The sequence below is a fragment of the Dendronephthya gigantea genome, unplaced genomic scaffold (genome assembly GCF_004324835.1).
Source record: "Dendronephthya gigantea isolate DGI-Jeju-01 unplaced genomic scaffold, DenGig_1.0 000238F, whole genome shotgun sequence".
Taxonomy (NCBI): domain Eukaryota; kingdom Metazoa; phylum Cnidaria; class Anthozoa; order Malacalcyonacea; family Nephtheidae; genus Dendronephthya; species Dendronephthya gigantea.
In genome coordinates this window covers 193,785-211,464 of record NW_021163248.1, presented here as the reverse complement: position 1 = coordinate 211,464, position 17,680 = coordinate 193,785, and the positions used below count along the sequence as shown (strand labels likewise).

The 17,680-nt window shown below is 36.1% G+C and overlaps 2 protein-coding genes across 2 annotated transcripts; both read left to right on the top strand.

Annotated features, from left to right (window-relative positions):
- Positions 1-7,595: 7,595 nt before the first annotated feature.
- LOC114540531 lies at positions 7,596-9,629 on the top strand. The gene has a single exon (XM_028560651.1). It carries the CDS (start codon positions 7,596-7,598, stop codon positions 9,627-9,629), a length of 2,034 nt encoding a protein of 677 aa, XP_028416452.1.
- Positions 9,630-11,849: 2,220 nt separating this feature from the next.
- Positions 11,850-14,224, top strand: LOC114540522. The gene is made up of 4 exons (XM_028560643.1): positions 11,850-12,317; positions 12,859-12,922; positions 13,187-13,352; positions 13,470-14,224. Exons 1-4 carry the CDS (start codon positions 11,946-11,948, stop codon positions 13,600-13,602), a joined length of 735 nt encoding a protein of 244 aa, XP_028416444.1. The 5' UTR covers positions 11,850-11,945; the 3' UTR covers positions 13,603-14,224.
- The last annotated feature ends 3,456 nt before the right edge of the window (positions 14,225-17,680 follow it).

Genomic DNA, 17,680 nt, shown 5'->3' with positions numbered 1-17,680 from the left:
ATTGGGTCGAACCCATGCAAATTGAGAGAGAAGAAGAGCAAGCGTTTCAAGATGCAGGCCATTGTCATGGATATGAATTGGGTTCTGATCGTGTTCGCGACCACTGTCATCTTTCAGGAAAGTACCGTGGGGCTGCACACAACAATTGCAATTTGAACTATAGTTTTACCGGCCGAATTCCTGTTATTCTTCATAATCTACGTGGGTATGATTCTCATCTCATAATGCAAGGACTTGGTAAACTCAAAGAGAAGAAGATCAACTGCATTCCAAACAACACCGAAAAGTACATCTCCTTCTCCATCGATAATTTGGATTATATCGACTCCCTACAATTCATGAATGCATCGTTGGAGAAGTTAGTATCCAATCTAACGGCGTTGAAAAGTTCTTCATTCTAAAAAAATACATAGACAGCGACAAAATATCCCTTCTGCTAAGAAAAGGTGTCTACCCCTACGACTACATGGACTGCATAGAGAGATTTGAAGAGCCAACCTTACCACCGAAGGAATCCTTCTACAATGTGTTGAACGACGAACATGTTTCAGACGAAGATTACGCACACGCGACGAATGCATTTAACAAGTTTTCCTGTTCGGAACATGGGTGATTACCATGATTTGTACTTGACGTCGGACGTTCTTCTTCTTGCGGATGTGTTTGAAAATTTTCGAAGCGTATGCCTCAAAGCCTACAACTTGGATCCCTGCCACTTCTATACAAGTCCTGGTCTACCCTGGAAAGCGTGTTTGAAAATGACTGAAGTCGAACTCGAGCTGCTGACCAATCCAGACATGTATCTATTCATCGAAGAAGGTCCTCGCGGTGGAATTTCAATGATTAGCAACCGTTATGGTAAAGCTAACAATCCATACATACCCGATTATGACCCAGAAAAAGATACTTCCTACGTGATGTATCTTTATGTATTTTTGTGATTCAGGATTGAAAACAATTTTTTAGTAGATCACTAGCAATCTATGTGGCAATGAATACTAGTTCTAAGAATCCCTAAAATAGGGTTTCTATCCACAAAAAGTGGTAAGTAAAAGTCAATCGTACGTAAGTCTGTATAGTAAAGTAAAGAGGGAGCGACTTCTGCAGAAATTATGCAGCACACTACTGCCTCGTTCTTTAAAATGGCTATGTAATTATCAAATTAATCCATATAGAGACACCAAACTCCTATAGAAACAACGAAATAAAAATAAAAATAAATATAAATAAAAATATTTCAATAATCAATTTGTCTAGGTGACCCATCCATATAACACCATAACCCTCTGTAAATGTCAAAATAAAACCAATGACGACTATGATTATCTATATTATTAAAAATGTAATCTAATTGTCTGGCTCTCTTTTCAGCTGTCTTTCCATCAGACCAAAAAGTTGAACTTAAAATCCACTCTCCAATGTAGCTAGGTGGAGCACCGTTTCCAATTAAAAATAAAAAAAGGTTGAAAGTATCTGTGTCTGTAATAGGTTTTTTCAAAAAATAATTGATATTGAGATGGCCAGGATTCGAGTGGATAAAAAATGTGTCCATTAATAAGGTTGAAAAGATTGTTTCGTATTGATATGATATTTGATCTGTTGGCATTCTTGAAAGAGTCGAGGTAAAGTTGTAGAAAATATCCTGGGTTCATTGTAATGGTAAAATAATCTACATTGGGTAAATTACATTAATTAATTGTAGGTATAAGAAAGGAAAGGAAAAGAAGACATGGAAGAAATTGCAAAACCCGGGTGCTTTATAAAGAAATAGACCAAGCCACAAGTATTTGCAAGGTAAAGCTACTTTGTGGTCTTGCCCAATACCGTTTCTACAGAAACAGTGCCGTGATATCTTCAGGTTCCAAGCACGACAGGGAAGCGAGTTTCTAACCCGTCGACAGGTCTTGGAACGACACGCCCGTCTAATACGTATAGAGAATAGAGGAAGGGGTTATAAAAATACGAAATATAACTATAAGTAGCAGTTAAAAGCACAAAACGGAATTGACGTGGAATTTGTGTAAATACGATAAAATAACTAATCTTAACTATTTTATAATATATAGATATATAATACTATTATAGTTTATAATAATAATACTATAGAAAGTGAATAAACAGTTTGAAATATGAAGACTAAAAGTTAATGTGCGAAAATGCAAACGCGAACACGTATCAAACGTCATTAAAAACCGCAAAACCCGATTAAAATTCGCAAAATTTCCTAAAAAAACCCGCAAAATCTCGAAAAAAACAAACAGCGAAAACAACAAACGGTCAAAACATAATATGGAAACAATTGAATATGCAAAAAACGAGAAAAACTTACATGAAGTAGACTTTCAACTGGTCGGCAACAGTTCAAGTTTTCGCGCGTTAAGACAATAACATTGTTGTCATGGTAACGATGAGATCACGCAAACGCCTTCGGCTTAATCAAACGAACAATGGAGGCACAAGATGGAATGTTGTATTTTCGAGAAAATGAATCTCTATTAATCGGACGATCGAAACAACAAAATTTGTAAATGACTCGTTCTTTTTTGAAAATAAAACAAAAGGTAAATAGAAATCATTAAAAAACCAAAACAAACTGTAAATTTTTGAACTAAATAACTCTTCAAAATCTGAATTACCTTTCGCTTAGGTTAGCGTATGCCTCAAAGCCTACAACTTGGATCCCTGCCACTTCTATACAAGTCCTGGTCTAGCCTGGAAAGCGTGTTTGAAAATGACTGAAGTCGAACTCGAGCTGCTGACCGATCCAGACATGTGTCTATTCATCGAAGAAGGTCCTCGCGGTGGAATTTCAATGATTAGCAACCGTTATGGTAAAGCTAACAATCCATACATACCCGATTATGACCCAGAAAAAGATACTTCCTACGTGATGTATCTTGATGCTAACAACCTCTTCGGCTGGGCAATGTCACAGCCTCTACCCACGGGTAAGTTTGACTGGCTAACCGACCAAGAGATTGCAGAACTTGACATCACAGACTTTGCTGACGATGACGAAAAAGGCTACACATTGGAAGTGGACCTTCACTATCCCGATTTACACGATCTTCACAACGATTATCCTCTAGCACCTAAGAAAATGAATATTTCTTCAGAAATGTTGTCACCGTACTGCCTGGATGTCTCGGAAAGTTTGCAACTCCGTGGTGGCGCTGTATTTAAATTGATGCCGAATCTTCAAGACAAGACCAACTATGTGGTTCATTACCGCAATTTAAAGCAATGCCTGACACTTGGCATGAAGCTGACAAAGATCTACCGCGTTTTAGTATTCCAGCAAAGCACATGGCTAAAGTCTTATATTGATTTTAACACCGGGAGACGAAACCACACTGCAAACGACTTCCAGAAAGATTTTTTTAAACTGATGAACAACTCGGTGTTTGGTAAAACCATGGAAAATTTGAGAAAGCGCGTCGACGTCAAACTCGTCAACGACAAGACGAAACTATTAAAACTAATAGCGTCCCTTTCCTTTGACTACTTCCGTATATTCTCAGAAGATTTAGCGGCCGTCAACATGAGAAAGACGAAGCTTTACCTAAACCGTCCCATCTATGTCGGATTCACCATCCCGGATCTTTCCAAAGTACTCATGTACCAGACAATGGCTAGCATGAATCAGATTCGAAGTGAACGCCATGAAATCTACTCCATTATACTTAATAAAATAGGTCTTAGTTCTTATATGATGACAAACGATATATTTTAAACGATGGAGTGAACACACTTGCTTATGGACATTACAATGGGAAGTGAATAAGAACTGCATATATCAGTACATATATATGCTAGCTATATTCAATTTGGTCACAGCCTATTTAGCGGTTTTGCACAATTCTCTATAAGTCTTACCATAGGCGGCCCAGAACTGATCTCACTGACCTCGCGCTACGCTATGTTGTCTGAACAGTTTTATATTATGACAAGGTAGGCAACTCTCACGCCAAATAAGCTAAAAACGCACGACGGTTGACTCAAACACCTTCACAAAACCGCAAATATTTCATAAAAATATGGCGAATAAGAAAAAAAAAGTACAACACATTAAACTTGAATAATTTTACTACATTTATACTATATTTTTAGCATTCAAATGTATTCCTATGCATGTATAAAACGTGAATGTTTTTATGGTTTCTGGCAAATATATTTCAAAACCTATGCTGGGGACACCTTGCCTATACCTTCGTCATATTTTTAAATTGAGAATAGAAAGCTGATTGGCTGTCGTTTAAAAAGAGCCAATCAGCTTTCTATTCTCAATTTAAAAATATGACGAAGGTATAGGCAAGGTGTCCCCAGCATAGGTTTTGAAATATATTTGCCAGAAACCATAAAAACATTCACGTTTTATACATGCATAGGAATACATTTGAATGCTAAAAATATAGTATAAATGTAGTAAAATTATTCAAGTTTAATGTGTTGTACTTTTTTTTTCTTATTCGCCATATTTTTATGAAATATTTGCGGTTTTGTGAAGGTGTTTGAGTCAACCGTCGTGCGTTTTTAGCTTATTTGGCGTGAGAGTTGCCTACCTTGTCATAATATAAAACTGTTCAGACAACATGAGCGTCGCGCGAGGTCAGTGAGATCAGTTCTGGGCCGCCTATGGTCTTACAAAATTTTTGAGCTTAAGGGTGTATATTGCGGTAACGTGTATTATGTTTATTATGTTTTAAAACACTGAAATGCTTACCCTGTGTAAATACATAATAATTTTTAATATTCACAGATAATCACAGTTTGATAAATGGTATATAGTATGCATGTAATATATGATTAATTCGTGTAACTATATATGTAACTTGAATTTTTATGAAATATATTCCTTTACAAATTGCATATGACCTGTTGTGTTTTATAGCTAACGGCTGTATTCTAAAAGCTCACTCACACTCACACTCAAGTTAAACTCGAGTGAGCTGCTCCCAAGTGTGATTGAAGTGTGAGAATAAGTGGAGTGTGAGCATAACTTTGCACTTTGAAAGGGCGTACTCATTTGTTAAGCAAACTGGTCAAATTGGATTCAAAAAGCTTACTCAAGTGTGACTAACTGGAGTGCAGTTCAGTAAACAATCATGTATATCAAGAGTTTGATTTTCTCGGCTGTGAAGTCGAAAGACAACGTGCAGTGAAATGTCCCAAGGCAAGCAATATTTTTCACAACTAAAAAAGTCACTTCTTACAGAGTTATAGGCCGTCACCTGTTCAATCCTATCATTCACGTTCGTTGCACGTGTTGGGAGGCTAAGAAATTCTTCCGTATATCAATGTATATAAGTGTCTTGTGTTCAAAAATGCTAAGCCACCCATAGGCGGCCCAGAACTGATCTCACTGACCTCGCGCGACGCTCATGTTGTCTGAACAGTTTTATATTATGACATAATATAAAATTATGTCATAATATAAAACTGTTCAGACAACATAGCGTAGCGCGAGGTCAGTGAGATCAGTTCTGGGCCGCCTATGAGCCACCATTCATAACTGTGCACAAGAAGTAGAGAATTAACACCAAACTTGCGTCATTTTCCATCTTTGAAACTGACCGCCATCTTGGATTTTGATTGTTATCACCTAGGCAACACGAGCGTTTGCCTGTAATCAGGCTGTGTAGCACCCGAAATTAAAAGGGTCTTTTACGCGGGTTTTACAAAATTACTAAAAAAAACCATGACCGACATAAAAAATTTAAAGGTATGCAAATGTTTTATTCATTTTGACGATGTTTCCCAATCGCTTACGAAAGTTACCAACCTGCGTTTGTTGAAATTTATCAGCTGCCGAAAAAGATGGGTTAAGCTAAAAGGCGAAAATCGGAAATTTGTCAAAACTCGTATAGTTTATTCACTGACGAAGGCGTGAGCGAGTTTCTTTCAGCAAACGATGGTGGGGATCTGCAGTGGTATTACCATGTTAACTGTTACAAAAGAATATATGACGAGAATAAGCTACAAACGGCGAAAGCAAAACATCTATGTAAAATCAACCAAGAGAAAACGGACAGTGAAGTGAGACAACCGCAAAAAAAGTTAACACGCTTATCAGTGGAGAATGATAGTCATGTGCACAGGACGTCTGGCATGAGATCTTTGCATGTTTTATAACCTAGGTGCATAATTTATGAAAAAAAATCAGATTTGTTTGTCATGGTAAGTTTACAAGGCATACATTGGTAAAAGTAATAAAAGACAATATGTGTGTACACTGTTAAAAATAAATGTATTTTTACAGAAAAAGTTCTGTAATTTTTTACAGTAATTGATTTGTAATTCTCAAAATACAGTATTAATTCCTGTAATAAAAAAAGAATCTGTATTTTAACAGATAATTTATTGTAACATTTTTCCGTGATTTTACTGGGACAGTAAATTAACAGTAAAATGTTGTAAAAAAGCAGAAGTCTTATATTTAACAGACAAGCTGTAGTCTTATATGTAATGATTTTACTGTAAAGATAAATTACAGTAAAATGTTGTTAAAGTACATACTCTGTATCTTAGGCTTAGGGATAATTTTCTGCTATAATTCCTATGGCTATAGTATAGAGTATAGATAATGTGTTGTAAAAATCGAGAAATTTTTACTTGCACATGAATCATGACTCATGCATGAGCCAGACGAGGTGCCTGATTCAAACAAAAGCTGGTCATGTTAGCTTTTTAACCAAAAACTGTTCGTGTGTACGCCCGACCAGAAATTTTTGTTTGCTGTATCGGACGTATGCACACACGAAAAGAAATGCCAAGCCAAACTGACTTGTTTACAGGAAAAAAATGTTCGTCTCTTGCGGGCTTCAATTTGTCAATGATGGCAAATAGGCTGAAATAGCTTTTAATTAGTATTTGCACATGATATAAACCGGAAAAATCGTAGTTCCTGTTGAAAAACAAGCTTATTTCGTTTGTTTTTAATAAAAGCTTGTTTAATAGTTAGTGGCGTGCATGTGAACTCCATGCACTGCGAATAGACATAAAGTCATAATATACTCTTTTAATAGCAATCATTTAATTTGTTTTGTTTTAACTCTTTCGAATCAAAATATGTAATATTTTCCCTAATAAATAAATACTAGCCACGTTTCGAGTATCATTATAAAATTCTCAGTGCTAATGGCTGTTCAAACCGTGTCCGTGAGTAACACGTGATACAGAAATGTGATTGTGGTTTTTGTTGACCTTTGATCTTTACTGTGAAGTTTTGTCTTCACTGGCAAAAAGTTGCAAAGCCGGAAGAAAGGTTGAAAAGCCGGAGAAGTGCGAAAGAACTGCATTTACGTGCCTAAAAAGGCTAAAATATTTGTTTTAAAAGTTTTACACCGTTGGGTACTTATCAGAGAATCTTCTATACTAATTTCCTGGCCGAGCTGAGGCTTTTACGTTTCCTACCGTTGGATAATCAGCGTGATAAGTCGCGTCTCAACATCGGACAGTCGAGTGTCGTTTTGAAGTGACCACTTTCCTCGAGGCTGTGTTTGTCCTAGTTTGTGTTTATGTGAATTAGTAAGTACTACTTATGTCTTTCCGCTTCAATGCTCGTTGTGTTATATATTTCCGTATTGTTAATTAGTATGTACCGTTGCAAGGCGCCTACGTGTTTTCATCGAAGTCGTTCGCTGGGAGCTTATGCCAACCATTACAGGCTTCATTCCAACGAGGCCAATGTAACGTTCCCTTGCGCTGTTAAAAATTGTGCTCGAAGGTTTCGAACATATAGTGCATTCAAATCGCATGTTACAAGAGATCATGAAAATGCAAGGCGAGAGGGATCTAATACTGTTAGCTCTGCGCCGATACAATGCCAATGTAGTTTTTGCTCCAAGTTTCTACAAAGCATAAAAGATTTAATTGCTCATCAAAAAGATCACATTACCCAAGGTGTCGAGGTAACTTGCCCTTTTAACGGCTGTAACTCAAAATTCAAAATAAAATCATCATTTACTTCTCATCTAAGTAGGCGTCATAAAAATCCTGCCAACAGAGAGGTGTCTTCTGAGTTACTTGTACATGTAAATAGCCAAGCAACTAATAACACTTCAAATTTAAGCCAGTTTGATGGTTTTGATTCAGGAGAGACATCCAACAATGACAATCTTGAAAATGATGATACCCAAGAGGATATTAGTGAGTTATTTGTTAAAAATTTGGCATTGTTTTACCTGAAACTAAATGCCAAATATCATGTGCCTGCTAGCACTATCCAAAAGATCATCCAGGAAATGCAGGCAATGCATAACATGTCTCAAACTCACTTAAAACATCATATAAAAACTAAATTGGGAGAAATGTCTGTTGGAAGTGCAGTAATTGACCAAATTGTAAATGAATTTTTGCCAAATGATATATTCAATCTGGCCCATGGGAATAAAGGAGCACTAAGCACTGAGTATAGGAGAAAACAGTTTTTTAGGAGTAAATTCAGATATGTTGCCCCTGTTACAATATACTTAGGTTTTGATAAAAATCATGTGAAAAGATATTTTGAGTATGTACCAATAATTGAAACGATACAGGAACTTCTAAAAGATGCAGGTGTAAAGAAGCAATTTGCAAATCCTATTTTAAATTCAGATGATATATTAAGAGATTTCATGGATGGTAGTGTGGCCAAAAGTAATGTTCTTTTTGTTGAGCTAGGAAATGCAATAAAGCTCATTCTCTACCAGGATGCATTTGAAGTTGTCAATCCTCTGGGATCAGCGAAAAAAAAGCATAAAGTTTTAGCTGTTTATGTAACATTAGGAAACATTTACCCTCAAAATAGATCACAAATTGATCAAATGCAGCTTGTTCTCCTTGTAAGAGAAAGCGATTTTAAGTTTTTTGGACAAGATGCCGTGTTTCGCATCCTGGTAAATGATCTGAAAAAAATTGAAGAACATGGTGTTCTTGTTGAGAAAGAATACATACGAGGAACTGTTACTATGATTCTTGGCGATAATTTAGGTAGTCATTCTATCGGGGGATTTGTAGAAAACTTTAGCAGCTCTCCATATGTGTGCAGATTTTGTCTTATGGAAACTAAAAACATTCAGCTTGGTGATATTTTTGACACTTTTTCTCAAAGGTCCCCTGATAATTACAATGCCAACTTGCAAAATGTAGAAAGTAATCCAGACTTAGGTAACTATAAGGGTATCAAGTTTAATTCAATTTTCAATGAATTAAAATATTATCACGTTTGTAATCCAGGTTTACCACCTTGTTTAGGCCATGATCTGTTTGAAGGTGTTGTTAATTATGATTTGGCCTTGTATATACACCATTTTGTGAAAGTTAACAAGTGGTTTACATATGCCCAATTCAATCATATAGTGGCAAAGTTTAAGTATAGTGGAAGTGATGCCAATAATAAACCAAGTATAATTTCTGAACAAGGTAGTAAATTAGGTGGTCATGCTGTTCAGAACTGGTGTTTGCTAAAACTTTTACCACTTTATATTGGTCCAAGAGTTGCCAACACCTGTGATCCTGTCTGGCAGTTAACTCTACTTCTAAGGGAAGTTGTTGAGCTTATATGTGCACCAGAAATTAGTTTGGCACAAGTTGCACATTTAAGAGTAAAAATTGAAGATATTAGAGCAAAGAGTTTCACTCTTTCCTGACAAGCCAGTGAGACCAAAGCACCACTATATGGCACCAAGACTTATTTTACAATTTGGTCCATTGATAAGAGTTTGGACTCTTCGTTGAGAGTAAGCATTCATACTTTAAGAGGTGTGCTCGCTACAGCCAGAATTTATCAATATATGTCACACATTTGCTGAGCGGCATCAACTTTTACAGGCTACCTTAACAATGGTTCACTTTTTGGTGCAAGCACAAATTTTGAAAGTGCTATCCCATTTAATGTAGATCTGTATAATGATAGCATCAAAAATGCCTTTTGCAACCATCACTCAATAAATGAAGAAGTTGTCACCTCTTCTGTGGCAGTTATTGATGGTATTCAATACCAAAAAGATTTTTATATTGTCCTAGATTGCCAACAGAGTAATTTAGCATTGGGTCAAATAATAATGATTTTTCAACATAAAGATGATACAGTGTGCCTTCTGGTTAAAAAAGTTCCAGCACAATATCACTTTGAAATGGGATATTATAAAATTGGTGTTAGTAGAGAGTCAGGATTCAGTTGTGTTAAGTTGTCTGATCTCAAATCACACTGCTGTTTGCCAGCATACACGATGGAGAAAGGGCAAGTCATTGTTTTAAAACATGCAGTTTTAGCTTAAATTTTTGAAAAGCTACCTTGGTTGCATGGGTTATATTTATATAGACTAGTTTGCTGGGTTAAAGCCGTAACTTTACCTAACTTTGCGAAAGTATATAAACAGGGTATATAAAAAACTGTAAATTCCATAATTTGGATGCACAAAATCACACCTTAGAATTTCCATATGGCTGTGCAAATAATTACACTTCTTGGATTTGCAAATACGTATCTGTGTACATTACTAAAAAATAAACACACAATGTGAAAAAATGCCGGAACATAATTAGTTCAACAGGCAATGAAATTCTAATGTATGATCTCGTGCATACAAATTATGGCATTTGCAGTTTTTTTATGTACACCCTTTACATATATATATATATATATATATATATATATATATATATATATATATATATATATATATATATATATATATATATATATATATATATATATACAATTCTGCCAGCCTAATTTTTGATCTTGCCATAGATCTACAGTAGCTGTAACAAGATATTGTAGACATGGATGAGATTGTACAACTACTTCAGAAGTTACTTCCCCAGTTGTCAGTAGATTTGATTGAGGTAACAAAAGATAAATTGATTGGGATGGGAGTTGATAGTGTTGAAGATCTACAACTTCTTCAAGAGCAAGATTTGACTGATGTGCTTAAACCGATACAAATAAGAAAATTATTGCGGCATTGTGGGGCAGGTGTGTATGCATGGTGATAAGGCTTTACAATTAACAACCAAATTAAAACATAAATTTTATGCACAGCATGTACGTGTACTCATTCTATTAAGAATGAATACATTTTATTCAACAATGAATACTTTTTAAGTTCCTTTAATTTGTGGATTCCTGTGCTTAGGTTTGTGTTTATGTTGCATATGCTTCTTTGCATTGTATTGTTTTATCTTTGCTTGTGCTTTTCCTTATATTTGCATGCAACATATGTATGCTTCACATTTCTGTAGCAAAAGCCTCTGTTGCACAAATAACTATGCCTGCATTGCCCTCCTGGAAGGACACTTCAAACACGACACCAGTGAATAGTAACACCAGTTCACTTAATTCACCATGTTCCGGACGAATACTCCAATTCAGTTTGATGATATTGATATCCAATCAGATAATGATAGTGCATCTGGAGGGAAGACAAGTAACTACTGGATCAATAATTTCCAAATACCCTGGAATAAATTTCCTAAATCTTTGCTCGATGCCTGTACCAGTAAGGTACGACCAACATTGCGTGATAGACGTGAGATGGTACGAATAATATGTGATGATATTAAAATGCACACCTCACTTCCTGGAAGAAGAAACCTGGCCCGTATTGCCGAAATGATGGTATCCAAGTACAAGGATTCATTCTGTGACACTATTGGTGATACTGTTATTGGTTCGGGTTACGAATCGCTGCGAAAACAACTTGAAGAAAAGATGGCAAACCTAAATAGAAAAGCTGGCAAAGCTATTGTAAAGTTGAGTGTTTCCAGTGATGATGATAATGATTCTGAAACCAAAATCAAAGGGAAAAAAAGACCTGGAGCTGATTCATACGGATGTATAAACTGGCAACCCGATTGCGCTTCCTACAAACGAGACACCTAGCAGTCAAAAATCGAAACAAGATTGGCTTGTTTCAGAGTTTCCTAAGAAAAACCAGGACAAAAACAAAGTTTTGCAATTTATGGAAAATACGTACACATCTCAGCGTCTTTTAATCAACCAAACTGATCCAAACCCTGTGCCAGTACAAGAAGTTCAAATCCAGTGGCCTTTCTTATTTGAGAAAGATTGCATGTTCCAGCATTTTGAACTTCTTATGGGATTTAAGATCCAGAAAGTCATGATAGAAAGTATTGGAGACAAAGCGGATACCATATTCAAGTTCATGAAAGAGTGTGTTGTTCCTTCAAAGAAAAACCTGAAGCAATTGCTTATTCGTATAGAAGCTGCTATGTCTGCAGAGAAAATGCAAGTACCCCAGATTGATGGTGTATTTCTAATGCTTTTGGCGTACTTTGAAGAACCTCAAGAGCTTATGATTAAGTCATTTGATGTAAGTACTGCAGTAAACTGACCATTTCAAAAATTATTGATCTTTTGAAATATCTGATATTGGGATATCTGATAGTGATGGTTTAGTGGTTATTATAGATAAGAACAATACACTATCATTTGAGTAACAATTATCCCAAAATATCAGATACTCCAATAGATACATAAATTTTGAAAAGGGCAATTTGGAAGGGGGAATTGTCAATTGTGCAGTAGCTTGTTGTATCAAGCCCATTCATTTACCTCAACTGTGGATAAGCCGAGTTTAAATATTTATAATTTACAGTTTAGCTTAAACAGATTGTTAAACTCAGACAATAAGGCAAGTCTATAGATTTATTTAATACTTAATTGGACTAATGTATACATTTGTTAGTACATTATATTATTTAAATATAACTCATTCATGACAGGTTTAAAAGTTATTTAAGCTCGGCTTATATCCACATGCAGTTGAGGTGAATGAATGGGCTTGATACAACTGGATTTTGGTGAATATGTCAGAAATTTCAGTTATTAAGTTCTAGCTTCGTATATTTTAGGTAACTGCCACTGTTACAGAAGTTGTGAAAAACTGTCCTACAACACCATACATATCTGTATTTGGTAAGTGTTTGTTTTATGGTTATATTATATATTATCTATATATCCATCCGGCTATAGCCACCCAGGAAGTTTATTTTATTCAGGCTAGGAGAAAAATTAATCCAGGTAGTAATTAATTAATCCATTAATTCAACTACATGAAAAACAATTGACTATATTTTTGACAAAATAATACACAATTATAGCTTATTTGCCTGTCCCCAGTGGAATGCACTTGACTGCGAATAACACTAAATTATGCCTTATTAATTGGATCATAAATAGGCGATGAGTTGCTGGGGGAAAGGTGCTGTTTGGTGGTGGATGGTATTGTGGTAAACGACTCTCTCACAAGCATAGCTGAAGGAATGATGATGTTGTTTGCCTCATACTATGTGTTAAATATAGCATATCCCGACGAGTTAGCAGCTACTTTGGAATTCATTCAAAGGTTAGCATTGGATATACATGCATATCTTTTAAAACCCATGAAATAAGAATGCAGATATTTTAACTTTATTTATAATTAGAATTTTTAAATATCGTATTTTTCTTTCTTAAAATATAGATGTTTTCTCAATTTAAACCCAGAAAAAGGGAACAAAAGATCCAAAAAGAAAGGGAAACAACATTCCATTAACCCTAAGGTTTTAACCTTAGCAAACACATTAAAAGACTATCAAAGCAAATGGACTTTATAAGGAGCTTACTGATAGTTCATATAGATGTTAAAAACCGTATAATTTGACGATTTTGTCATATGTTACTTTGTTATTGTTATAAAAAAATGCTGTTTAAGGAGACATTTATCATCAAATATTGCGTTTCATGCACCTAAGGTTTATTTGTAAATTATGTTGCATGGTATTAAATGCCATATTTATTTTATCCTGACATTCGATGTTCAGTTTTATGTTTAACTGTAATTCCCTATAACAGTTGTATGATTTTATATTTTTTAATATAATATGTTAAAAACTATTGCTCTATACTTTGATCTTTATACAATAACGTGATGATATTCCCGTAAAATTACAGATTTCCGTTAAAATATAGTCTCTGTAATTTTACAGTACTTTTACTGTAAAATTAACTTGTAATTTACAGTAGTTCTAGTGTCCAAGCTGCCGTACTTTTTACCGTAAAATAACTAAGATTTTTTGTATATTAACAGTATATTGCACTGTATATTAAAGCTATTTTTCTGGTTTATATATTAACATAAAGTTTCTGTAAAATAACAGATTTCTGTTAAAATACAGTTTCTGTAATTTTACAGTAATTGCTCTGGCGTCCAAGCTGCCAGTACTTTTTACTGTAAAATAACAGAGATATTTTTAACAGTGTATGTTTCTCAAAATTATTTGTAATTTCTCAAAAGTATCTGTATAACTGACGATTGCTGTACTTTATAATTATATACTAGCAATCTGGAAAAAGAAAACGAATGTCACTTGTCCTCTGCGAGACTGTTGATGCGGGTCTATTACGCGAAGCAGCCACAAGAAAGAATGACGAAAATTTTACTACAAATACGCGATAAAGACTACGTTGCAATCGAGGTTAGGTACCACAGGAGATGCTACACGAATTACACGAACTTTTTACGTAAACAAGACGTAAGCAAAGCAAGTGGCAGCGCTAAGCCTCTTTTCGATGAAGGTTATCAAAATTTTTGTAAAGAAGTAGTCGAGGAGCTCATCGCGAATAAACAAATAACATTTATGTCACAACTATATGCAAAGTTTGTCAAGATCGTACAAAGAGTTGAAGGGCTAGATGCCAGAAACTTTAGGAAATTTCGATTGAAGGAACACCTGACTCATTCATATCCACAACTTGTTTTTGTGACACCAAAGCGATGCAACGTTAGTGAAATTGTCTTCGCAGAAAATTTGTGCCCATCTGATGTTATGAGTGATGACCACGATTTACATCTGAGCAGTGAAAGTGATTACGGCAAGGATGATGACGATGACAACGAATTTGATGTAGACGTGAGAGCAAGTGCACCCGTTGTTAATGAGGCACAAGTATTGTACCATGCTTCCATGATACTGAAGGAGAAGATAGCTAGTACCCAGGAACTTAAGGTACCATGGCCTCCGGTTGCTGCAGACATCACGATGGACAATGTTCAGAAAGTTGTTACGCCAACTTTGTTTAATTTCGTGGCGTGGACTCTGGGATTTTCAGAAGAAGCCCATATTGATTCTTATGTAGCTGTTACTGACAAGCAGAAAGCGAAAATCCTTTCACTGGTACAAGACATGATTCTCATTTCATCAAATGGGAAAAAGTTTACGCCAAAGTCTTTCTCGCTAACAATGGCAATGAGGCAGTTAACTGGATCATCAGCAGCAGTGAACTTGTTGAATCAGTTTGGTCATTGTATGTCCAATAATTTTGCACTGCGCCATGAAACAGGATTAGCCGAATTAAACATATCACAAGGAAGGATTGTTCCAGCTGGTGTTAGAAAGAACCAAAACATTGCAATAGCTTGGGACAATGACGATTTCCTGGAAGATACAAAGACAGGAAAGGACACAACTCATGTCACGGGGGGCATAATAATTCAGAGAGATTACAGCCCATTCGAAAGTGAGTGTGTTTCAAGGGAAAACATCTGAAGAGCATCATCATTAAAGCATGTTCCAGATCAAGTTGCTCAATTTAGCTTGGGAAAAAGAGAAACAGTTGATCTCCGCAAAGCTCTTGACAACACTGATCTCAGTGAGAAAGCTCATCAGCAACCACAAAGCTATGGAAAGAAGCTTGATTTTTTATTTGTTGTAAGTCGGATGCTGCAAGCCAATCGTTTACCAAACTGGACAGGCTACAACACATTGTTATCCAAAGGAAGCATACCACAATTGTCCAAAGTCGTGTACCTACCCATAATAGATGCCCCTGCCACAGAGTTCTCCACAGACCGCAATTAAATCCATTATTCAGAGGAGCACGAAAATTGCTGATGAATTGGGTGTACGCCATGTATGCCTTGTTTTCGACGAAGCCATTTACGAAAAGGTTCAACAGATTAGATGGAAGGATGTTACCTATCTGGATCGTTTAATCGTGCGCATGGGAGCTTTTCATATGGCAATGTCTTTCTGTGGTGCAATTTCTAAACTATTTGGTGATGGAGGCTTAAAGGTAGTCTTATGAATTCTAACTTTCGGGAAATACTGGGAAAATAAGTTGTTCTTCTTGAAAACGCTACGTGTAGACATACATAATCCAATAAGCAATAATGTCTTTTTAGGATTTGTTAGTTGAATCTGATCTTGTCGCTGTGGGATCGTTGAAAGGAGTAATAAGTGGCAAGCATTATAACTGAAGTTTGCGAACGCACAAAGTTGTGTATGAGGCAATGATGCGTATGCTGTTTAATTCCTATATCAAATCATTACCAAACGAATCTCAAATCGTAATTAACGCGTTTATTGGTATGTTATTATTGCAAATGTTATACTAATTACAGAATAGCGTTTAATAGGCTTATAGTTGCGTACATCTATTTGTCCAACGACAAACACAACCTCTATTATATCAACCGTGGTAATTTCTAAATTTAACTATAAAGTAGAGCAACAAGCAATAATATCAGTAGAATAAAAAAGAGTTGCAATTGTTTCTTTTTACAGAAAGCATGACAGCATCGTATCCTGACCTGGGAGACATCTTGCAGTTGACAAGGCTCGTTGAAATTATGGATAATTTCAGTCTGTTCATAGAGACGAAGTCGGCAACAAGCCGTACAATGGCGTACTGGCTACTGTACATTCAAATGGTACAAGTTCTGCTCCTGTTCATCCGCGCTACGAGAGAAAACAACTGGGAATTGCACTTGTCTGCTGTTCGTTCCATGCTGCCGTGGTTTTTTGCTACTGATCGGGTGAATTACGCCAGATACGGCTCCATTTATTGGTTGGAGATGATTGCTCTGGATAAAACGCACCCAGGAAAAACTAGAAGAATATTATTGAACTTTAGCAGTGACAACGAGTACGAGATTCGTCATTATCGCGTGTTGTTTGCTGACGCCACTATGCAAAACTCGTGTTGTGAAATCTTGTACTCAAAAGCCCGACGACTATGTCTTTTACGAGATGGCGTAATCAAGCAATACGGAGTTCGGCGCAAACATTACGAATCTCGTACTCGTATTCGTAGTAGTATTCACTCCTAAAGCGGTCCATTCTCATTCTTCATGTGACAAAAAGACAATAGAAAATTTCTGAGTAACTTCAGATCACTGTTTTAGCTGACGGTCATTTGTATGGATTAAATGTAGGAGCTCTCCAGGTAGTGCCGTAGTGGTTGAGAACTGGACGTGTCAAAGACAAGATCGGTACGGATTTTCTTCAACAGCATGCGACCAGACGATGGAGCAAACATTTAACAGGGACTCGAAAACTAAAGGCGGGATTGTTGGAGTTACATTGAACCGTGCGGCTGTAAAACGGTGGATTTTGTCGCATTCGGAGAGAGCATCCATGACGAGGAAATGCTATGTTCTTGCTGACCATAATGAGGAAAAAAGGTTCGTGTTTACTTATTTTTTTGGTTTAATTGTGAAATCCCATATATGTGCATGCTGCATGCATGATAAAAAAGAATGACTTTTACTCCATTGTAGATCACGTAAAGACGTCGATTCCACCCAAATTAAGCGTCATAATGCTGAGGTCGAAAGCGTTGTGGAAACGCTATCCAATATGACGAATCCATTTGATGACGATCTTCAGGAACTCGTAAATATTGCTAACGGTG

Bases quoted from the DNA above. Each gene is read 5' to 3' on its own strand.
- LOC114540531 (XM_028560651.1), top strand. From the start codon at position 7,596: ATGTACCGTTGCAAGGCGCCTACGTGTTTTCATCGAAGTCGTTCGCTG.
- LOC114540522 (XM_028560643.1), top strand. From the start codon at position 11,946: ATGGAAAATACGTACACATCTCAGCGTCTTTTAATCAACCAAACTGAT. The intron at 12,318-12,858 runs GTAAGTACTGCA...CGTATATTTTAG, and splicing joins TTATGATTAAGTCATTTGAT to GTAACTGCCACTGTTACAGA. The intron at 13,353-13,469 runs GTTAGCATTGGA...CTTAAAATATAG, and splicing joins ACTTTGGAATTCATTCAAAG to ATGTTTTCTCAATTTAAACC.